Raw genomic sequence first — 25,150 nt, 5'->3', positions numbered from 1 at the left:
GGAAACTAGTAGTTACCCTTAGTTACCCCAGCTGATTAGATATCTGCTTTTTAATTTTATTACCAATAAAACTGAGTTACTCAGTCATATCTGGCACTCTTTGACATTCATGTTCATACTTGAAGGGTGCGGTCAACAGGGGAAGCCAAAGCCACACTAGGGATGGTGTAGTACTGTTGCTTTTGAAACACCTTGGATTAAGTTTCTTGAATCTATAAAATGGCAGAGAACCTCTGAATTAGCTGGCACTTCAGGTGAGCACTACTTACATTTATTACAACTATGTTTGTGTACACACTTTTAATGTGCTGCAGTATGTAACAGTCTTTCTTATTTTTGGCAGCTATGGGACTGGGACATGTGGATGCGGATGCCTGAGCAGCGGAAAGGACGAGAGTGCATTATTCCCGATGTATCACGATCTTACCACTTTGGCATTGTGGGCCTCAACATGAATGGCTATTTCCATGTGAGTAATTTGGCTGAAACATTATTCAGGTACCATGCACTAGAATAATAGTGCTGGAATCTTAGTTTTTGGATTTATTATAGATTCCAATTGAAAGTCCCATTATTTATGCTTTAATTTTTTAGAAGGTGTAATGTAATGTGTAATGTTTAGCTGGGTTTACTTTTTAAAGTTGTTTCAATATTGTAATGAACCGTTAGAAAGGGAGTCAGCAGTGTGGTCTGAGCTCCATAGGGAGATATATCTGCAGATTCCCCACCTTTAGAATATCACCAGGTACCAGAGAGGACACGCAAACTTTCAGAGTAGTTCTCTCATGCGCTGCTAGGTAGTGACTTGCGGTTCCATGTTGACTTGGTTCTGCCCTGGGAGTAACGGAGCAGAGCCACGCATAAGTGCCCCCGCGTGCTGAAGTCCGTTCCTTTCTTTATGTGTCTTTGAATACTGATCTGTAGATAAGTTTTATTCTCAAAAATTTGACCAGTGTGCAAGGGAACAATGTTCCTCCCAAAGCCTGCAGGATTTAAACCTTATTGTGACTGTCGTAAACAAATGTCTGTAACAGACCTGCACCATGTATGTATTTGGTGGTTGGGCTTGAGGCATGGCTGAAAGTTGTGTGACGGATGTGCTCTCATGAACCCAAAGGCAATCCGTGATGGTGCATTGATGCTATAAATCACTGAACATCAGAACAAAAACACACAAGTCCCACTCCTTTTCGAAGTAAAGAGCACAGACACGTTCCTGCTCTCAATGTCACTCATGATCCTCTGCTCTCAATGTCACTTTTGATCCTCTATGCAGTCAAAGTCTTCAGGTAAGTCAAAGTCAAAATGTAATCGAAAGCACAAGAATGCCATATGGGGCTCGCCCCTAGCTCGCCACACTATACTCAGTAAAGTTATGAAGGCTTCAAGGTGCCAATTGGTCTTGCTCTTTCTGTTCCTTCGATGGGCTGATTCTCCTTTTGGTCTTGATGCACCCAGAGTTCTCCTGGTCATCAGCGACCCTGCAACAGTTAATTTCCTCAAAGGTTTGCAAGCTATTCAGTCAGATGAGTATTTAGGATTGTTTAGCTGGCTTTGCTGTTTCTTTTTTTTCCATCCTGCAGCACCTTCCACCCACATCGTAGTGGCTTTCAGAAAAGTACTGGTCCATCTTGTCGCAATAGGTGCAAGGTCTACTGGCCAAAGGATCTGTAAAGCAAGAAACGTGTTGAAATCCAGGCTGGTCCTTTTTCGCTACGAGGAAATCAGTGAAGGCCTTAGTAATAGTTCAGATCTTCGACCTCTGAACACCTTCCTGTGGAAGGGCCAGTTCGAGATGCTCACTCATGCACCTGTTCTGTTTGCCCTTTATCTTCATGTACCTGTCCTGCAGTCCCACAGATGTTACCAGCGATTTAGGGTAGGCCAGGAGCGTTTTCAGTTTGCTATGCTCTACTTCTACCTTACCAGCACCTTTCGTGTGTTAAGAAAAGTGATGACTGTGTTCGGGTAGTCATCTGGAAGAGATGGAGATCAGGAGAACCGGGTTTCCAGCAGAAAACAGACTGCATCAACCTGTTGGAGTTGTGGGCCTTTCGCCTAGCATTGAAAACCTTCCTACCATCAATCAAGGGGAGGCTAATATAGTTTCTCACAGGCTACACCACTGCCGTGTGGTACTGGAACAACCACTGGGTCGTATGTTTAAACACTTGGGTGGACGAGCTCAGCCAGCGACACCTAACCGATCGCTAATAACGATTGCATCCTAAAATGGCACAGTACATCTTCCAATAGTGGGAAGTGCCCTTGCTGGATCTTTCCACCACAGTAGAGAATGTGCTGTGTCAAAGCTTTTTCGTGTTGCAGTTCCCATGGACTATCTCTATAGGAGACTCATTCAGGTAGTGTGCAACGCAGGATTCCAGTATGCCTTTCTGCCTCTGTGTCTCCTGCTCAGCGTTCTGAAGAAGTTCAGTACCAACCGGACCAAAGTAATCCCAGTGGCTCTCTGTTGGGCTAGGAGAGTATGGTACCTGGAACTATTGGGCATGAGCATCTAAACCTCCATGCGCAAAGATTGAGAGGAGACAGATATCTGCATTCACCCGGTCTCTTGAGGTTGTGGAATCTATTGTTACAGTATGAAGTCCTTCCCCAAAGTCAATTTTTGCTGGGCACTGAGAGAAATGTGTCCCTTAGTGTGGATCCTGCAGCATAGAACTGTTTCTAGCAAAGTTGTCACATGTCTTATAGATTTTTCTGTCTTTAGTTCAGCTAGGTAGGGCAGTGGGCACCATAAAGGGTTAATGTGTTGGCACTGTCGACTGTTTTGTATTTACCGGACCTAACGTTCTTGTTTAAGTCACTTGATGCGTCTTGTTAAAGGTTTGACGTTCATGCTCCCTCCCAAACAATTTCTGATGCACAGTGGCACCTCAATTTGGTCCTGACATTATTTGTGTACTCCCTTTCTGCTAACCCACAGCTGCTCATTGCGCCTTTAGATTCTCTTCCTTGTCATGTAAATGTAAATGTACATGTATTTATATAGCGCAAATCACCGACCTGGTATCTAAGCGCTTGCTCAGGGAACCCGTCCTGGTATTCCCCTGTGAGATAACCCCGGCAAGGTATCCACAAGGCGAAAGCCAGGCATCCCACCGCGAGGGGCCGTTGTGGAGATTAAGCAAGCTATTGCCCAGAGTCGCAGAGTGTGAACCCGTGAATCGAGTAGGCACCGGAGCGAGAATTGTCAAGTCCATGGACATTTTAGGACTCAAGACCCTGCAGCGTTGGGAACCGAACCCTGGTCCCGGGCTGACCTCTGCTTCCAGGTCTGCCTCCTCTAACCAGTGAGCCACACTTCTCCACATGATCACTTCAACTGGTCATGAATGAGCTCCAATGCTCTTTCCATGCAGCTTACCCTACACAACCTTTTTTTTAATTTTATTTATTTATTTTTTTGGACAAACTGCTGCTGCAGTGTCCAGGGCAGTCTTCTTGCTAAAAGTTTTGACTGATTTTCACGTGGGGCAATCCATCACCCCCCTAACGTTTTTTGCCCCACCTCACCACTCAAAAGAGGAGGAATGCAACTTGATTGATTGGACCCCAAAAGGGTCTCAAGCTTTTCCATCAATCTCCCCATGGACCATCAGTTTTTGTGAGTTTCTTTGGGGTAACGAAAGATAAGGCAGTACAGAAACGGACTTTGTCAAGGTGGATGGTCTTCTTAATTAAGATCTGCTACTCATTGGCCAAAAAGCAGCCTCCGGAAGAACTAGGGGCTCATTCCACTCACTCCACCTGGGCCAATGCTGATATCACTGCATTGGCACACCGAGTGCCTATCCTTGACATCTGTCCGGCCATGATGTGAGTGTCGGTGCACACATTCATAAAGCAGTACTGCCTTGACAGCCTGTCCAACAAGAAGTGCATTTTGCTCGTTCAGCCCTGCAGGGCTTTCTGGTCTGAGCCCACTCCACAGGCCTTCTATCTTGGTCGGAATTGTTTCCATATCTATTGTAAATGTAAGGAATATCCATCCGAAGAACAAGTTACTTACCTCTATTAAGACTGGCGGATACTCGAACTGCAGATTCCTCACTGCCCTCACTGTGCTCACACCTCCTAGTTATGTAGAGTGGTCTGCTAAAGAAAGTCTCAAATTAAAAATCTTCTCACTGATGCCACGCACTCCAGGGCAAAACAAAATCATCACAGAGCCGCACATGCCACGACCTGAAAAGGCAAGGCACTAGATATTGACAAAGCTTTTAAGGCATATGAATAATTAGTTTACCGACAATGATGTATTTGAACTATTGTTGATGTGCAGAAATCGTTACATTGTAATCTAAGAGAGAACACAAAGATTTTCAGATTTTTTTGTGAATAATAGTATGCTATGCAGTAGTGAACTTTGGTGTAATTTGAATGGTGGCTTGCTTTGTTGTAACCTTTCAAAATAGCATAATAACAATAGCAACAACAATACCCAATGTTTTTGGTACTGGTTGAAGCTGTTGCGTTAACTTGGGCAACCTAGAACTAAGGAGGAATATTTAAATCAAATAGGCTTTCAATATGATTGCCATTCCAATCAGGGTTCATGTTTATAATTGAGTGAAGTGCTCGCACTTTTCCATCATCTCCAGTAAGGTCCACCTCCATATGTTGTATGGAAATCTTGATTATAGAAACATGGTATCTAACATCAATATGTATGAAATATTTAGAGATCTCTTCTGGACCCTGCACACCTAGAATTTCCTTGGACTGGGTTTGTATTGCTATTTAGACCCCATAACCACTGATGAATTGTATAGAGTAGTTGCATAATGAGCAGTAAATGTTCCGTTTTAATTTTCTGAAACTTAAGTGTTTGACGTTTTCAGTGACTGCACCTCTCGATACGGCAAACGCTTTAATTTGGCCTTTGAATGGCCTGTGAATATGAAATGAGACTTCACTAAATGTTATCCTTTTATCTATTCCTTTTAGGAAGCCTACTTTAAGAAGCACAAATTTAATACTGTGCCAAGTGTTCAATTCAAGCATGTGGAAAGGTAAGTGTTGTAACACACTTTAGTTGTCTGATATCTTTTAATGGCATTTTACAGGTATTTTGTGTAGACTTGAATGATACAGAAAGATGTGCATAGCAAGAATTGGTCGTAGTAGTAAAGCAAATTGGAAATGTAAACTGTGAGTTCTTACAGTTGGCCTGGATAATTTGTGACGCAGAATAGGGCTCCTGGATGCAGTAGTGCGACTTACCCTATAAGGGTGTGGCGCAGTGATGCCATTGCACTCCTTCTTAGTAATCATTAGCCTGCTTATCATTAGCCAGCTTGTGAGAAGTTGGCCTGGTATATGCTGACGACTAATTATAGTTGGCACCTTGTACCACTATAAACAACCCTTATTGATGATTAGGTTAAAGACGACCTTTATTGAAAGCTATCCTAGTGGTAGCTATGGAGAGCAGACTTCAGGCTAAGTCTCGAAGTAATGTAAAGCAGCTTGTTTGGCCAGATCAGAACCTCCTGAAGGACCAAATGAAAGGAGAACCACACAAGGTATATATAAAATATATGTATTTATTACTAAACACTCTCCTAAGCTCTTTATGAGATTAGAGAACAAAGCACACAATATTAAATCACTAGAACAACAGTAAATAGCACAATACACAGTAGGCTCCAGGGGGAGACCGAACCATATACTAAGAAAGTGGTATAACAACTACGACTTGATTAGACACAGTGCCTAGAGCAAGTAGAATCGCTGGGACACCAAGGAACCACCCAGGGTAGGGACACAGGCGACCCATGGAGGATGGGTGCAGTGTGAGAACACAGCTGCGAGCTCCATACAACTCTATGGGAAAGTCACAGTTGGAATTTTAAAGATTAAGGACACTTCAGAAAGGACTTTGAGCAAACACTTTCAAACATAGAAGTTTCTAAGGCCATCACCCTTGTGAGTACTGGAGTACCTGTGTTACCTAACCCAGGGAATCCGGGAGCATAGGTGTCAAGTGATGTCGTTAATCTTCGTCATTTTCAATGGCGTGATGCTGAAAAGTGCTGCTGCCGTGAAGATGAAAAGTGTCTAGTGTGATCCAAGCCTCGATCTGAGATGAGAGGAACCTGAAAGCTGAGGGGACAGAGTCTGGGGCACTTCAGGGTGACTAGGGTCTCAGTAGACAAATGCCCACCAATGTCTGGTGCTTCAGGTGAGTTGAGACGATGCTTGACTCTGCAGCCACGGGGACCAGGGGACGTTGAGGACTACCAAAGTCCGGAGGTGAGCTGTCCCACGAAGGATGTAGAGTGCTGGGGGGTCAGTGTCCGGATGGAACACCAACAAGCCTTGGCAACTGCAACCCATGTGGTCAGAGGAAATCCGCTTCGTTGAGGACCAGCAAAGTCCTGGGGACTCTCCAAGCAATGGAGAGTCAATGCACATCTGGAGCAACCAGGAAAGCCCACGGAAAGTCTGTTACCTTCACAGGGACCCCCAGGCCAACGGACCAAGAATCGCGAAGGGATCTCGAGAGGAATCCCAAAATACCAGCCCACGGAACACTCGTGGAGTGTAGGCCAGAAATCTTTGGTGAAAACACTGCTCTAGTCAGGACTACAAGTAGCCCAAAGCACAGCCTCAGGGGTCGCTTAAAGCATATGCTGCTGCAAAACTACACAGGGCCCGATTCACAGATTGAACGTACTACTTTTGGCATTCACAGAATGAACTTACTACTTTTGGTATTCACAGAAGTTAGGATTTTGTCTTAAGCCTGTCTTAAGCCTGTCTTAAGCCTGTCTTAAGTCTGTCTTAAGACATAATCCTAACTTCTGTGAATACCAAAAGTGGTAAGTTCATTCTGTGAATACCAAAATAGTAGAAAGTTTAGGATTGAGTAAGTTCATTCTGTGAATCGGGCCCACAGTGCACAGGTGTTCGGGTTGCACAGTCCCCACAAGGGATACGGGCCTCAGAATAGCTGAGAGCTCAGATCAACCTCGGAGACCATGGGAACCCACCTCATATGTTGCACAAATCTTCGGAGTCCTCAGGAGCTTCGGAGCTACAAACCGGTCAGATGGGTTTTGGTGTTATGTTATGTTATGTTAATAACTTTTATTCGGCGCACAGCTGCCCCAGCGAAGGGGCGTCCTGGCGCCTGATCAGGTACCACAACACAACAGATCAATGCTGGAAATAGAGGGAATCAATCAGCGGAGGTAAACAGGTGGGTTTTTATAGCGCGTCTGAAGAGAGTCAGGCTATTTAGGGCACGAATGTGGACAGGGAGGGAGTTCCATAATCCAGCCGCCAAAACACGAAAGGAGCGACCTCCCATCCTATGTAGAGAAAGACAGTGTAGCAAAACTCTAAGGGTGTAGATAATCCCTAAATCAAAATCCAAACAGAATAATAGACCCTCTAAAACAATCAAATAACTGTGTGCTGAAACGTGAATTTATACAAAAATTCTTCAATTTATTTATTTTGATTTTAGTATATTTTGTTTGTTATTTTTATCCTTTGTGCAAAATTCATTTACTTATTTAATTCATTGTCCACATTTTAAAAGAACCTTGGTGTATAATACATGATATTCAGACACAGGCAAAAAATTAATTATTTACAACTAAAGGCGTACAAAGTCAATAAGTGAGAACAGAAAAAATTACATGAACACAAATACAAAAACAAATTAACCCAGTGATATACGAGATATTCAGTCGTTGGAATAATTGATGAAGGCAATGCGGTTGAATGGAACTACGCGCGTTTCGGCCCAAGGCCTTCGTCAGGTGACCGTCATTCGTATATTTTAAATAAATAAAAAAGGTGATATAACACAACAATGGACAAGTTGACGAATCAACACTTCGCTTCCTATGGCGACAGTTTTAATTTCATTTGTACCAAGTCAGTTATGCTTATTTGCTCCTGCAAAATGACTTTCTATGCACTTTATACGAATGACGGTCACCTGACGAAGGCCTTGGGCCGAAACGCGCGTAGTTCCATTCAACCGCATTGCCTTCATCAATTATTCCAACGACTGAATATCTCGTATATCACTGGGTTAATTTGTTTTTGTATTTGTGTTCATGTAATTTTTTCTGTTCTCACTTATTGACTTTGTACGCCTTTAGTTGTAAATAATTAATTTTTTGCCTGTGTCTGAATATCATGTATTATACACCAAGGTTCTTTTTAAATGTGGACAATGAATTAAATAAGTAAATGAATTTTGCACAAAGGATAAAAATAACAAACAAAATATACTAAAATCAAAATAAATAAATTGAAGAATTTTTGTATAAATTCACGTTTCAGCACACAGTTATTTGATTGTTTTAGAGGGTCTATTATTCTGTTTGGATTTTGATTTAGGGATTATCTACACCCTTAGAGTTTTGCTACACTGTCTTTCTCTACATAGTTTACCTTCCCTACGAGTAGCTAACTATATACATTGTAGGGGCCCCCTTTTTCTCATAGGAGCGACCTCCCATCCTACTCAGTCTGAACCTAGACTTAATCGCCAGATGAAGAGATTCCGACCTGAGAGACCACGTGGGGACATAGGGAGAAACAAGGCCCGCAAGGGCAGGAGGAGAGGAGAGTTTCAGGATTTTGAATGTCAGACAGAGAGCCTTAAATTTGATTCTCTGTCTGACCGGCAGCCAGTGAAGTGAGGTCAGGACTGCAGAGACAGAGCAGCGTCTCGGGAGGCCAACAATGGCCCGCGCAGCGGCATTCTGCACCCTCTGCAGCCTAGTGGCCTCAGCCTGGTTTACTCCAAGCAGCAGTGCACTCCCGTAGTCCAGCCGAGAAAGAATGGAGGCTTGGACCACCAGTTGCCGAGTAGGAGGGTCGAAGAATTTGAGGACTGATCTCAGTCCTCGCAGAATACCATAGCAGGTAGCTGCAATCTTCTTTGTGTGGCTGGTAAAAGAGAGGTTAGGATCCAGCCAGACCCCCAAGTTAACTTCGGTCGCTGGAATGGGGGACACCCCCAACTCAGGAGGCCACCACTGATCTCCCCAGAGTTCCGCCTGCTTCCCTAGAATCAGGACCTCGGTTTTCTTGGCATTTAGCTGTAAGCAATTACTACGCATCCAGTTCGCCACAGCTATAAGTCCTGCACGGAATCTGGGAGCAGTCACCTCAGGGTCCCCACTAAGTGTCACCGCCAGCTGCGAGTCGTCGGCATACGATGTCATGGTTAAGCCACATTGTCTGACAACAGCAGCCAGCGGTTTCACATATAAAGTGAACAAAGTGGGGCTCAACGCAGAGCCCTGAGGGACTCCCAGTCCCAAAGGACAGAAAGAGGACTGACCAGGTGGAATGGCCACTTTAAAAAACCGGTCCGAAAGGAAAGAGCGGAACCATTGAAGAGCCTTCCCGTCAATACCCACTTCCTCCAGGCGCCGCATCAAGATGTCATGAGACACCGTGTCAAACGCGGCGCTCAAGTCTAACAAGAGGAGCGCCGCTGTCTGCCCCGCATCCAGCACTGAACGCAAGTGCTCGGTCATAAAGAGCAGAGCAGTTTCAGTGCTGCGTTGTGCGCGAAAACCATTCTGGCTCTCGTCAAGAATATTATTACGAGAGAGGTGGGCAGACAAGATGGAGTTCACGTGTGCCTCAGTTACCTTGGTGGTCCAGGGTAGGAGGGAGATGGGCCGGTAATTCTCAGGAAGCAGGGGGTCAAGGTTGGGCTTCTTCAAAACGGGGCTGACCACTGCTTGCTTCCAGGAGGAAGGGACCACGCCCTCACTGAGCGAAAGATTATTCAGGTCCAGTATGGGCTCACGGCAGAGGGGCGGGAGAAGTGTAATAAGCTCCGGCTTCAACGGATCTAAGGCCAGATTTAATTTTGAGGCTCAGAGTGTCAAAAACCTCGACAGACATGGCAGGCAAGGAGGGTAGAGTTTTGGAAACCGAAGCCTTCACGTCACTAGGTTCAGCCCCGGGTACAGATGGCATAAATCCTCGGTGTCTGCTTAGCAGGAGAGGAACTCCTTTACTCCAAGGGAGATTCTTCAGTCGTCCAGCGTCGTGCAGATCGTCGAAGTACCTGGTTTCCGTAGCAGAGTTTAGTCCAGGTAAAATCTAAAGTCCTGTAGTCGGGGGTTCCTACTTTATACCCAAGGAAGGGGTGGGACAAACCCTGGGGACCCACCTATGGGAGGGTCAGGGCAGAGGGGCGGCTACATCCATGTCCTTTGTCCAGTTCTGCTCCGGAGCACCCGCAAATGGATCCTGAGACTGGTTTGAGCAGGAATGTCCAGGGACACCAAATGTGCCCTGAGTGCATACATCAAAGCACTCTGAGAGTGCACCCACCCAGCCCCAATACACTAAAGCCTGTCTGGGAGGTGGTTACACATCACATGTGACAGGAAACCTATTGTCAAGCCTTCCCCTGCTGGATTTTCGTCCAGCAGCAGGAGGCAGACCTGTGTCTGTGGCTTGAAGCATCCGTCTTGTGATGCCAGGGTCGAGAAAGCTGGTACCGGGTGTACCGGTGTTGTCATATTTCTCCCTCTTGGAGGGTGGAATCATACCTCCCAGCCAGTTACTGATTCCAAGGTGTTTGACACAAAACACAACCTGTTTCCTTGCAACCGTTTTAAAGTTAGCATTTACTGTGAGGTTATAATGCACTTAAGAGTATATGGTTGGCTGCATCACAAACAACCCCGGAATAGAGGTTCCGAAGGCTGCAGAGGGGCTCTACTCATGCAGGAGCACCCTCTCCCATAAAACCCAGTACCCTGCCTTCCGGATTGATAAGGCCTGCTATAGGGGTGACTGATAGTTTTATATGTGCTGTGATATAGGATAGATATAGTGAACCTATTTCTAAGTAAGGGGCGCATGCACCACCTTACACAGGCTGCAGTAGCAAACCTGTTGTGTCATTTTGAATCGTCTCCCAGGGGTGGCATAATACATGCTGCAGCCCGTGGGAGGCCCCTGTGGTACCTAAACCACTTGAAGTCTTGGTGTTATGTGGTAATCAGAAGCCTTGATTTTTCAGTTTCTTCAGATTCCCTGCAAGATAAACTGATAAGTATCTACTGTCTGGTCTTTATAAGGTTTTTTAAAACGGTTTCTTTACTCCTCAGGTTTATGCAGTTGTATTTTAATGATTTGCAAACAATATTCTGAAATGACCCTAATATACCACTTAAACATTTCAAGATGACATTAATGTAATCCGTCTGGAGGAGTATGTAGAGCTTTCTCTGCCCCATAATATCAGCCATATACACATTTGTTTAAAAATGACTGTGGTTTCTAATATTACTTTTGCTTTCTATTTTCAGTTTGAAAAAGGACGCCTATGAAGTTGAAATTAACAGACTTTTGAGGTACTTTTATTTGTTGCCTTAAATTGTAGCAATAGAATGTGTAGTGTAACAACCCAGGTTAGAAGAGCAACAGTAAGAGTGTCTTGAGGTATTACTGGAAAAGCACTGATATGGTCAGGAGGTTGTAATAGAAAGGCTCAGAACAAAAGTAAACGTGTTATATGTAATGCAAACAAATGGCTAATGTTTCCGTATCTTGAGTAACATTGGGCAATGGACTCCTCTCCGCTAGCGGAGGTTGCGGAGGTTTGGTAACTATGCATTTCATTGAAAACACGGAATTCGTGCAATAATTCCGACTCTGCTACATAGTGGAGTCTGCTACTGCACCCACAACCCTTTGATAAAACAACTTTACCTTTACATGCTAAAAAGCGTATAACCAATTCACAAAAGTGGTCTTTGAAAAATACCAGGCAATGAGAGAGGTGATGATTTTGAGGTCACCCCTAACCTATGGGAAAGGCAAGCAGATGCTTCGAACATAAAGAGCTTATCATGCTTAACGATTTGGTGGTGGTCCCATCCTCCTAGGACCACCTCAAGCAAAGTTATGGGAAAAACTACAATGCCAACCAAAGGCCTAGCAATGCATTATGGGGCGAGAGTCTAGTGTTAGTGAATTTTATATTATTCGCTCTCAGCTGAGCCCGAGAGCCTGCCCCTTGAAGAATGTTTTGATATTGGATACTATAATATTCACTGCACTCTAGAATATCGTCCCATAATGCTTTGCAGGGCCTTTGGTTGGGATTGTATTTTTGCCCATAACTGTGCTTTGGGTGGTCCTAGGAGGATGGGACCACCACCGAATCATTTCAGCATGATGTGTTATTTTACCATGTCCTCTATAACACACCTTTAATGTAGCATGGATTGTATGTAAAATATCATAGCCCTCTAATGTATACCTGTAAGTGTACTACTTTTAATAAAAGCTATATGATGGATGCAAGGGGTTAATTTTGTGCGGTATGGTAAAATCACATTAAAGGGACCAGTGACTAGTAGATAAGTTGTTTCCCTCTATAAAGCTTGTATTCCACACGTTTACTGTCTGGCAGTAAAAGGTGTTTTGTTCATGTCGATTTTGCTGTTTTGTTGTAGTAAATTCGAATAGGACCTTCATACTGTAAAAATAAATGTGACCATGTACTTCTATTATTATAGTTACTCTAAATATGTAGTTATTGGGCCATATCTTTCTTTTCCGAATGGTACTTCGAACTGCAGATTCCTTACCTTTAGAATATTCTAAGGCACCGGGCTACGTAGAGATTAATTCAGCAATGGTCCTCATGCGCTATTTGGTGGTGCCGTATGACCCTGCAGTGATTTCATACTGCCCCAGAAATGATGTAGTAGAGCCTTGTATAAGCTCTGCCCCTGCGTACAGACTTTAGTTAATTTCTTTCCACTCCTTTGGGGATCCAGAGCTCCACTCACAACGTTGTTGGTTTTCAGACAACTCCAAAATTATCTAGACAGTATTTCAGGGAGGATGTCTTCCTGAAAATGACCTGATTCAAGCTGTGCTGCTACTGCAGGAAACTGATTTCAGTGACATGCCCTTATGACGTGTACCTATGTTGCTTGGCCTCTGGTCACTACTTGAAGTTGTGCGGTTTGTGCCCTCGTGCATCTTAAGGCGATTAGGGAGGGGAATGTGCAGCTCTGCGTCTCAGTGCAGAAGAGAAGGTTGTGTTCAATACAGAGGCTCCACAAGTTACAGGGCTATTTGCAGTCACAATATGTGCCCTGCTCAAGCTCCCATTCTGGCTTGAAGTTGTCTGATAAGTCGAATTTGAAAATATGCCATAAGAGCAAGAAAGCCAAGCGAGTCTCGAACCCCATCCCGCCACTCGAAGTCTGGTGAGAAGTCTTTAGGGTGGCATTCGAAGGGTCCTCTGTCCTCTGACCAACGTTTCCCCCCACCAGTCCTTTCACACTATGAAATAACTAATGTGCAGACAGTGGTTATACAACCAGACCTTCCTGCTCTGCTTCTCCCTCAACACCAGTACTATCAAAGACTGGAAAATTCTGTTTCCACTCCATTGTGGTCCATGTCATATCTAATATCAGTCACAAAACCGTTGATGGCCGTGAGGCAGACAATCTGCTCTCCCTCTGTACAATGATGAATGGCTACACTTAGACCTGTGACATGCCAGTGGGCTAGATACCTTACCGGAGATAGAGTAGGATTACGTACTTCGTCCAGTAATAAAAGGAAGTGCCTCTTTGCTCTGTTGGTGGAAAGAGTACCAGAAGTGCTAGGTTTGCAGTTACCTACTTTGGAAAACCAGAGCCAGTGTATTGACTGAAAATGGTCAGCCAGGCCCTACTTCATCTCATCCACTTTTACCTTTGAACAAGGTTTTTCACTGATGCACTCCGGTAACATGGTATAAGCCGTACTCTACTCCAATAGTCAGCCAACCTGCTGCCAGATGGCAACTCAGAATTTTTTATGAACACCTGATAGCTTTGTGGTTCAGACATCCACAATTAAAGTAAATCCAAATGCTTTCCTTCAAACCCATTGGATAGGGAGCTGAAATGTATTGATGTCTTTTGAAAGAACATGTGCTTCTCACCTAGGCTAACTTTATGGCATTTGAATGTGTTGTGCCTTCTGGGAAGGTACACCCATGTCTTAGGGGAGATGGTCAGCAAGTTTTTGATGGCTGTTCTGGAGGACCTCTGGTTTACGCTGGCCCAAATAATCCAAGACTGACAGAATAGAGCAAAGTATGTGAAGGTTGCAGACATTATGACTCTATCTGCATAGGCGTTGCTATTGTCACCAGTGTAGTGCCTAGAAGGCATGCCTGGATGTAGTCAACTGAACTTTCCATGTTCCCTTATGGATGCGCTATTTAGTGCATCTAGACTATTCCAAGAAATGCCTGATTGCACTCAAACAATTCAATGATAGTTGCATCTTTGCTTGATATTTTGGGGTATTATGCCTAGCCAGACAATTCCTTCCGCAATATAGAAAGTGTAGGGACTATTCCAGAGGACTAGCTTACTAGCAGTGTCAAACTTCACCCATTGTGCAGCAACAATCTCAGCCCTTTGGAGACAGGGGAAGTGGTGGTGGTTGAAGAAGTTCACACTTGCAGGGACATCAAAACACCAACGTTTTCCTTCTGCTACAGCAATTCCCAAGTCACTTTAATATGCACTTCAATCTAAAAAAACATCTATGCTGGGTGTTATTAGATTTGTGCACCTCTTGGCAATTAGACATTTTGGCCTGCAGCGATTCTATCTTTAGTCCAGCAAGGCCATGCTGACCCCTTGTCTCAGCAACAGGGGAGCTGCTCACAACTTACACATTAATATTTGGAGATTTATCAGCAACAGTTTAATTCTTGTGGCATGCTGCTAAAAATGGTAGATGTAATTCTTGTAGCCAGGTGTTCATCTACAAAATTCATCTATGAAGGCACCAGGGCAAGTTTGTGGCGTTGCGTGCAGTCCGCCATCTCGATGCTCTGCAGGCCACTTTTTTGATTACTTTAATATTTGGTTGGCCCTGCGTAGCCTAGCACTGAGTACAGTTCAAAGTTACTCTGTCCTATTTGCCTGTTCGCCTGATCAGCCCTCTCTCTCTTTAAAACACGGTGCGTTTTCTGAAGTGCCGGATGCATAGGTTCCTTTCTGGCACTCGTCATGCCTCAGGGGACCTACATCTACTTTTTCTTCACTTATGTGCATGCCATTGAGCCTATGGTTTGACTATCAAGGCTATCTTTCTCATCGCCATCACTTCTGCGTGCTGTGTGAGTGAACAGTAGAAGCCATGTGCATCACCCTTACACCACTTTGTCTGACAAATTGGTGCTAAGAACTTGGGAAGCCTTCCTGCCAAAGGTGGTATCACTCTTCCATGTCAGTCGGTCGATTACCTTGCCAGTAGTTTCACTTCGTCACACAACTCAAGAGGGGGAGAGGCTCCATCAACTTCACCCTAAGAGATTTGAGTTTATACATTAACCGTATGAGAAGCCATTGTGTGAATGATCAGCTCTTTGTGGGGTTCACTGGGACAAGGAAAGAGAAGGCCGACCAAAAGAGGTATCTCTCAGGGTAGGTATTTCTCTGAATTAGAATTTGCTATGTGTTGGCTAAGAAGGAACCGCTGCAAGGTCTACCGGCTCCTTCTACAAGGGTCCAGGTTGCTTCCTTGGCAGTACTGATTCTGGACAATTGCCATGATGCAACATGGGTGGCTATGGACACATTTGTCAAACACTACTGCCTTGACAGTCTGGTCTGATGGGAAGGCCATTTTACCCGGTTAGTCCTATAAGACTTCCTTGTCTGACTCCACTTTTGTGTATTGCTTGTGGGGTATTGCGTGTGTATCCAATCTAAAGTTGAGAAATTTATGGTTAGAAGTATCCAAAACAAGGAGAAGTTACTTTCTGTAAAGCGCTTCCCGGTGGATACTCTAACCGCAGATGCCTCACTGCACTCCCACCCTCTTGTTCTGTGGAGTGGACTCCTGAACATCATACAAAGGTTCCAATTTAGATATTGGCACACTGTCACCTGGAATTTAATTGAAGCGCTCCACGTCGGAGGTCATGAAAGGATAATAATTAAGAAACGGACATCAGTACACAATGGCTCTCAGTACTCAATGGTTCTTGTATGCATCTCTTCTCTTCACTTTCGGGCCGTGCTGCACCATCTACTAGCAATTGAGGAGTATTGCTGTTGGACCTGGCCCCCTCTGCAGGGTCACCCCGTAACCTTTTGCCTTCAACCCTCCTGTTTTCAGAACCTGTTTTTGTTGGCTTTTAATACTCTGTGCACTTTACCACTGCTAACCAGTGCTAAAATGCTTGTGCTCTCTTTTTTACACATGGTAAAAAGTAGTTTACAGACAATTAGCACATTTAATTTACTTGTAAGTCCCTACTAAAGTGGTACTACATATACAATTAAATGGTACTAGTGGGCCTACAGCACTTATTGTGCCACCAACTAAGTAGCCTTTTTAAACATGTCTTGGGTCTGCCATTGCAGCCTGTGGTTGATGGTCTAAACTGCTGTTTTGACCTTTCAAAAGAAACCTTTTGCCAGACCTAAACTATATCTTTAAACCAGCATATCCCGAATAGCGAGTCCGGGATATGCGGGCTATGAATCTGATCTTCCAGCCTCTCTCACGGGTTTCCGTCAGAATGACCCAGAGGCCTCCTGGCATGGTCCACCAACAGGATGCAGAAGGCCATGTGGCGCATGCAGGCTCTTCAGTGGGACCAGAAGTTCGGATGGGTACAGCATCAGGGCAATCTTTCTGATTGCGTCCAGATCTCAGAGGGCACTGCACACCAATTGCAGTGGTGGCTAACGAATGAGGAATGGGTCAATGGCAGATTCCTCTCCCTTCCCCAACCAGAGTTCGCAGTGGTGACAGATGCCTCACTTCTGGGATCGGGCGGCCACATGAGAGAGGCGGAGACCAGAGGCCTATGGCGTAGTCCGGGCTCCACATCAACCTTCTGGAGCTTCGGGCGAACAGTCTTTCTCTGAAGGCATTCCTTCCTTCTGTCAAAGGGAGGAGGAGGGGGGGGTGTCATGGACCCTATGCCATAAGGCATTTCGTCTCTGGAATTGGCTGGAACATCAGGGCATGTCCCTGGTGGTTCAACACCTGGCAGGTTATTTGAGCGTCAGGGTGGACAAACTCAGCCGCTAGTGCATGATTGATCATGAATGGCATCTTCACTCTTGAGGTGGTGCAAGGTCTTTCATCTTTTAGGAGAGCCTTGGTTAGATTTATTTTTCCACTGAAGAGAACGCACAATGTTAGCAATTCTGTGCGTTGGAATTTCCAAGTCGGTACTCGCTAGGCAACACTTTTCGGAGCGAGTGGAGTTGCGGTCTTCTATATGCTTTTCTGCCTATACCACTTCTGTCCAGAGTACTGAAGAAGATCAAGCGCGACCGGGCCCAAGTCATTCTTCTGGTTCCGGACTGGGCATGAAGAGTCTGGTATCCCGAACTTCTGCACATGGCCATCGATCCTCCGAATAGACTGCCCCTTCATGAGGATCTTCTGTCGCAGCAACAGGGGACGGTCCTCCACCCGAACCTGTCCAGCCTCCACCTCCTCGTGTGGCGATTGAGCAGCGACAGTTGACAGCTTTAGACTTTCCTCCCAAAGTCTGTAACCTTATCGTGGCAGCCAGGCGTCCCTCCACCAAAACGATATACACCTGTAGATGGAACAAATTTGTGGCATGGTGTGTAGCAAAGGCTGTGGATCCCCTTTCTGCACCCCTTTGAGAGGTTCTCCTCTTCCTTCTTTCCATGGCCTTTGAGGGCTCTGCTCTGGGCACCTTGAAAGGCTATCTTTCGGCCATCTCGGCCTTTCTTCGGCTTCCTGATTAGCCATCTCTTTTCGAGACGCTGCATAACTGTCCTCCCAGACTTTTAACTCTTAAAACTGCCTTTTTGTTTTCTATCACCTCTGCCCGCAGGGTGAGTGAGCTTCAGGCCCTTCTTCAAAAACTCCTTTTCTGGCTGTTCATCCGGACAAAGTTGTCCTTCACACTAGGCCTTCTTTCCTTTCCACATAGGACTTTGCCCACCTTCTTTCCATCTCCGCATCTTTCTAATGAGGAGGAGAGGCTCCACTGTCTGGATCCAAAACATGCGCTTTCATTCTATCTGTATCGCACAAAACAATTCCAGGTGGATGATAAGCTCTCTGTTGGCTACATGGAGGCCACGTACGGTAAAAATAAAGATCTGCTACTCCTTAGCGAAAAAGAACCTCCAGTGGTGTTGCGTGCCCATTCCACCAGGGCGACGGCAGCCACTACTGCTTTGGGAGATGGGAGGTCCCTCTTCATGACATCTGCCAGTCAGCTACGTGGTCTCCATTGCACACGTTTACCAAACACTACTGCCTGGACAGCGAAGTCCGGAGAGACGGCTTCTTTTGCTGTTCAGTTCTTCAGGACTTTCTGGTGTGAACTTGGTTCGCAGACCCACCTGCAGGTTGGTATTGCTGGGTAATCTATTCTAAGGTGAGTAATCTGTAACTAATTGTCTCTTTCAGATGAATAAGTTACTTACCTTCTGTAACAATATATCTATAAGAGACAGACTAGTTATGGGTTTCTCACCGCTCCACTCATCCTCCCCGTTCTGCGAACTGAATTCTAGGGTAAGGGACTTCCTTTCAGTTTTGTGCATCAGTGGCCAGTGTCTTGCATGGCTCTGCGCTTCTGGCGTGGAATATCATGTAAAGAACTGACGTCGGCAAGCAGAGGTGAACACGATGCCAACAACGAACGCGGAGTCGACCAACGCCACCCACCGACTCGTAGGGGTACTGCTGAAGAAACCTTCTCCTGATCCAGTCCCACACCTGGGGGTAATTCTAAGGTGAGGAATCCATAACTAATCGGTCTCTTACAGATATATTGTTACCGAAGGTAAATAACTTGTTCTTTAGTATTAGAATTTATGAAATGTAGTTGCTAACAATATTGAAAAGAATACAGAACGGGTAGCATTAGCGTTAATTTTTGATTTAGGGTTAAAGCAAAGTAAAGGAAGGGCAAATTGAAGGGGACCAAATCAAGGGTATTTCAATATTATTGATAGGCCAGTTTACTAAATACAGGACTTAGTAAAGTAAAAGTTGAAATAAGGACATGCAGACATTCATAGGCCTGTGCACTTTGGTCAAATTTGTGGCTTGTTTGTTCAGAGCTCACAGCATGAAGCTGGAAAAATGCATACTGGCGTAGATTTAGGTCTATAATCCAGCCCTTTATGAGGCTTGGGCGAAAGTGTTTTACCAGATTTGTTGACAGTTCTATTTGCATATTCATTTGATTGGCAGACTTACCAAATTCAGATCTAGTGCTTTCACTGCTAAGTCTCTAGCAATGGTCTCCTCTCCAGTTTGTTATATTGCCAAGTTGATATAAATACATGCATGCATGTATTGTTCTCTGTAGGTGTATCTTGGCTTCCTCATCTGCAGGAACTGACAACTTTTCAAAAAGCATCCAGGTGCAAATGTACAAGTAATCAAAAAAGTTTCACTTGTCCGCCCAGCCCTTGCCTTTTCTCTTGTAGCATGAACAGAAAATCTGACACCCTGTTGTGTATCTTGGAGCACCCAGCTCTTATCAGCACATCTCCAGATCTAAGAGATCATTATTCAGGACCTGTGGTGGCATTACATGGTTTCGGACTCTCACTGCCTATATCTTTGGCTTTCCTCCTTCCCTTACTCTCCTCCGTCTCACAGTAGCTACTGACAGAAGTGCAAAAATGTTTGTCCTGATTTTTAGGGATTGTTGTCAAGTGGTGGACATCAGAGGTGTGCCACAACAAGAGTAGACTATGATCAGTCCAAGTTTTCATCAGCATGGTGTCAGTGTTACCCCGGTATTGGAATTTTCAAAGATTCCCATGCTTTGTATCATGCCCCGTCGTCGGAATGGGAGCCTCAGTAAATAAAAAAAATAACATAATCATAGAAACAAAAGAGAAAATAGGCCTAGGCCTCATCTCATTTTGTAGCATATCACCCTCTTTGTGTAAAAGAGCCCAAACTTTTCCCAAGGACCAATCAGAACAGCCTCACCCCTTGGAACCTTCCTGAGAGAGCTCAGAGACTCAGATTTTTCTACTGCACGTTGTGCTAGGGAGTCTCCACTGAGCTCTGCTCAGTTTTCCATTCCATTCAACTTATTTCTTCAAGGCTTTTTGTAGAAGATAAGCATGAGAGCTGTATTTATTGCTTATACCCGGACCACAAGGCCACAGACTGCAAAATGTGTAGAACCTTCTCTACAAAGACATTGCGAGACAGGGAGGGCCGGCTATTGACCTGGCTGCAGAAGATGAAGACTCAGAAGGAGGTGCTCTCATCAGATGAGGAAGATTCTACATCTGTCTTCCTCTAGGAGATCCAAGAAGAGGGGTAGGTCTTCTCCCTCTACTTCAGCCGAGCCCCCTATCAAGGCCCCTCATAAGATCTCTCACCGGTCTGAGAGGGCTAGTCCCATTAAATCTCCTCACGGAAGTGAAAAGGAGAGGCTGGGACAGGCTGCTGGATTGGAGACTGCCACAAAGGACAAAAAGGAGGTTTCTATTACTTCTCCTCCATCCAAAAAGGAAAAAACTGTCAAAGCACTCTGCAGTCAATCCAGGGACCATGCCTGAGAGAAAACTGCGTCCGTCGACGACGAAAACAACTGGTACGTCGACGACTATTACTTCTCTTAAAGCTTCAACTATTTCTTTGACACCGTCGGCGTTTAGGGTATCTGGTTGTTCGTCGACAATGACTACTTCCTCGTCGTCGATGATGGTGTCAGGGAAGGTGTTGTCGACGGCCTCGTCAACGACGAAGACTACGTCGACGACGACACTGATGGTGATGACGACGAGCTCGACTACGAAACCGTCGATGATAATGCAGTCGGCGACAAAGACTCAGTCGACGAGGTCCAGTGTGCCGTCGACGATTCCGTCGACGACGGTGGCACCTTCGACAACAATGCTATCGATGGGTCAAAAAATGCAGTTTCCAATACAGAAGCTGAAAATCACCCCAGAAATGACGTCTCCTAGACGTATTACGCTTCTTCCACCATCAATGCTTCCGGATGACGAGTCAGATGAGGAGGAGGAACATGGAGGCTATTATGGGGATGCCTACAGTCCCTCAGATTTGAATTTAAAATTGCAAGAAACTGACACAGAAGAATACTATGAGCATGCATATGAACAACGGGTGTATCACTATGTTCCTCTGGAGCGACGTCCTCCAGGTTTGGGACAGGACATGGTGGCCATGCCGGCCTCTCTAGTCTCTGATCTACAAATGATGCTGCAGGACTACAGAACCAGGTTTCCATCACAACCTACAGTACAGCCTGAACGACCTCCAGCTCCGGTGCTGCCACAGGCGCAGCCAGTTGTCATACTACCTCCTACACAGGTGGTACCTCGGACACCACCAGTGGTCATACCAGCGGTGCTATCACGGACAACGGACCCTTAGCCAACCAATACCGTTCTGCAGGATACATCTTCAGATGATGAAGTACATGCAGATCCTTTGACTGATCCATTGCAGGGCCCAGACTTGGATCCCGGTGACAGTGGATTGCAAGATCCGGACTCCACTGGACGGGACACATCTGTGTCGCCGCCAGCAGATATTGGGGGATTCCATAACCTCATGGAAAGAGCATCGAAGAGGTACGGACTGCCAATGACAACGGAGCAGTCTGACTGTTTCCTGTTTGATTTCAAAGAGCAATATAGAAAATCAGTCAGATCCATTCCCATAATTGAACACGTGTGGGATGTAGGGATCAAGATCATGCAGGATCCGGCCACTGTCATCCCTGTTCTTCCCCGGCTGGAGAAGAAATATAAGGCTCCGGATGGCAGTCCTGCGTGTCTTCTTGGACAGCCTAAGCCTGATTCTGTGATCTCGCAGGCCGCACAAAGCAAATCCAAAAACCCATCAACGCCTCTGACTACGCCTCCGGACAAGGACGGTAGGCGCTTGGATAACGTGGGGAAGAGGTTTTCTTCCATGGCCAGCTTGCTTGTTCGAGCAGCAAATGCTGTAGCCATTCTAGGCAGATACGATCGCCAGATGTAGTGTGACTTGGAGCCATTTGTGGAACAACTGCCGGACTCAACAAAGGAAGAGGCCAGGAGAGTTCTGATGAAGGGAGAAAAATCATCCTCCGAAGTAATTGATTGTGCTATGGATATAGCTTCTACGGCTTTCTGTGCCTTGGCAGGGTCGGCGGTGTTGTGCAGTCAGGGCTGATTGCGAGCCACATGGTTTCGTCAGGAGGTCCAAAACAAGATTCTGGAGCTCCCATTTGACGGTGAGATGCTTTTCGGTAAGCATGTTGATGACGCCCTGCAAAGTATAAAAAAGGATACTGACACGGCTAAGTCGTTGGGATCGTTGAACTATCGAACGGTCCCTTTTAAAGGAGCACGAGCAGAGGTTTCTCTTCTTATAGAGGCAAAAACCAGCAAAGGTATTCATCGCAGTCTTCGCAGTCTTATAAGACTCAATATTCGAACCAACGCCACGGCCAATCGGCGTCTTTCTCTCGCCAATCTCAGAGAGGGCTTCAGAACCGCCAGGGACGCGACAATGCCAAGAGGCAATAGCTGCCTCCTGGCTCTTTCTACTGTTCCTCCCCTCCCAGTCACATCAGTGGGGGGCAGGATATCTTTTTGTCTGGACAGCTGGAAGAGTATAACATCGGACCGGTGGGTCCTGAATATTGTTCAGAGTGGCCATACGTTGGAATTCCAAGATCTTCCTTCGACAAGCGCTCCAGGCGCCAACCACACGAAACATCTGGGACTGTTACATCTCGAAGCCCACCAGTTATTCATCAAGGTGGCAATAGAGCCGGTACCGCTCTCTCAGAGGGGCAAAGGTTTTTATTCCAGGTTCTTCCAGGTTCGGAAAACAGCAGACACTTGGCGCCCCATATTAGACCTACGAGAGTTTAACACTTCTCTCATCAAACGGTCTTTCAGGATGGTTACTCTCCAAGATATTCTTTGTCTACTGAACCCAGGCGACTATTTGGCGTCTCTGGATTTAGAAGATGCGTACTTCCACGTACCGATACACCCAGCTCACAGACAATATTTACGCTTCACAGTAGGCAAGAGCCATTTCCAATTCAAGGTGCTTCCGTTTGGACTTCGGTCTGCACCACGGATATTCACAAAGGTGTTAGCACCAGTGGCGGCTTTTCTCATAAAACAATCCCTGGAAGTTTTCCCCTACTTGGACGACTGGCTAGTCAAAGCTCCATCTTTCAAGGAAACTTCCCAAGCCGTTTCAACTTGCATCCAATTGTTCAGTCACCTGGGCCTTCAGCTCAACAAGAACAAGTCAGTTCTGCAACCCTCCAGGTTCACAAGATTCCCTGGGGCCATTTTAGACACGAAGCGATGCACAGCTCGTCCGTCAGACGAACGTCAGCAGAAATTGATCATCTCGGCGCGCCAGGTGCTGAAAAAGAAATGCCTTTCAGTACGACTTTACAAGTCCCTGCTCGGGTCGATGTCATCTTGCATACCATTAAACCGCATTGCAGGCTGCAAATGCGTCCTCTGCAGGAGGAGCTAGACCAAAAATGGTGCCAAGCAGAGGGCTTTTTCAACGACAAGGTGTTGGTAACGCCAGAAATAAGAAAGGCTTGCGAGTAGTGGCTGGTGAAAGACAACATCGGAGAAGGGCTGACATTTAGGATTCCACCATCTCCTATGATCAAGACCACTGATGCCTCCTTGGAAGGCTGGAGAGCAGTGCTCCGAGAGCTTCAAGTCAGCGGGCACTGGAGTCCAGAGCAACGCCAGTGCCATATAAACTTTTTGGAGCTGACGGCCATTCGGTTAGCTTTGCAGGCTTTCCTTCCCAGAGTTCGGAATCAAACAGTGCTGGTCCGGACGGACAATACGACGGCCATGCACTACATCAAAAAACAAGCATTTGCAATGCAATAGGTCTCGCATTTGCGAGAGTTTGAGCTGTTGGCATTGTAAATGACAATGCCTTTTGTTTATGTGTTGGTTTTAAAAACATAAATGAAAAGAATTGCCATTTACAATGCCAATAGCTTAAACTCTTGCAAATGCGAGACCTATTACATTGCAAATGCTTGTTTAGGACTTGTTGGCAGGGGGCTGTGAGTTGTAGGTGGTTCGCTATGAATTAGAAGCAAACTCCCCAAAGGGCACTCACTGAGCTGGGCAGTAAGGTTTTTTAACAAACCACTTGCTTCACAAGAGACCAAGGGCCAGATGTACAATCAGCAATTTTTCAACTCGCAAATTGCGTTTCAAATTGCGAGTCGCAAAACTGGATGTACAACAGTGTGTTTAACACTGTTTGCGATTCCCAATGGGGTCGCAAATTGCGAGGCTCGTGAATAATAATGAGCCTATTGCAATTTGCGAGCCAATCGGGAATGGCAGGCCCTCCCAGGTATGGTTGCCTGCTGGGCTCAGCAGATCACCATGTCTGGGACTGCTTTTAAATAAAGCTGTTTTTTTTTTTTTTTATGCAGCCCGTTTTAGAAGAGCCCAGCAGTTTCCTTAAAGGAAAACGGGCTGCAATTAAAAAAAAAAGAATCAAACGTTTTCGTTTGCTTTTTAAGGGCAGGTCGTTGTCCCTTGGACCACTGCCTGCCCTTAACCCCTTCTGTGCTCATGACGAGCTGAGCTCGTCATGAGTCATGGTGCTCATGACGAGCTGAGCTCGCCATGAACACACCCATTTTCATTATGGCAGCACAGCAGAAGAATCTCCCTAGCAGCCAAGGTGTTAAAAAAATATTTTCAGAGCCTGTCACAAAGGGGAAGGGGTCCCCTAGGGACCCCTTCCCATTTGCGACTCCATTAGGGACCCCTTCCCATTTGCGACTCCATTACCACCCTCTTGAAGAGGGTGGTAATTTGCAGGTGTTTTGCAACTGTAGTTGCGGTCACAAAACATTCGTACATGGGTTAGAGAGTCGCTATTTGGAAGGGAACACCCCTTCCAAATAGCGAGTCTCTAAACACTGTTTTGCAAGTCGCAATACATCTGCGACTCGCAAAATTGTGTTAGTACATGGCCATTCCAATTTTAGCATGAGCAAACGGGTCACTAACCTCTTTGCGCATGCTAAAATTGATCGTACATCTGGCCCCAAATGTTTGCCTGCGATGCAACACTG

The 25,150-nt window shown here is 45.6% G+C and overlaps 1 protein-coding gene across 1 annotated transcript in view; it reads left to right on the top strand.

Annotated features, from left to right (window-relative positions):
• POMGNT1 (protein O-linked mannose N-acetylglucosaminyltransferase 1 (beta 1,2-)) overlaps window positions 1-25,150 on the top strand; it is a 227,840-nt gene that overhangs the window by 171,524 nt on the left and 31,166 nt on the right. Inside the window, exons 16-18 of the mRNA XM_086952341.1 lie at window positions 344-469; window positions 4,972-5,036; window positions 11,334-11,378. Coding sequence (XP_086808467.1) covers window positions 344-469; window positions 4,972-5,036; window positions 11,334-11,378 — 236 coding nt within the window. The remainder of the gene's footprint in view (window positions 1-343; window positions 470-4,971; window positions 5,037-11,333; window positions 11,379-25,150) is intronic.

The sequence above is a fragment of the Lissotriton vulgaris genome, chromosome 1_1 (genome assembly GCF_964263255.1).
Source record: "Lissotriton vulgaris chromosome 1_1, aLisVul1.2, whole genome shotgun sequence".
Lineage (NCBI taxonomy): Eukaryota > Metazoa > Chordata > Amphibia > Caudata > Salamandridae > Lissotriton > Lissotriton vulgaris.
This window is presented reverse-complemented; position numbering and strand designations above follow the sequence as displayed.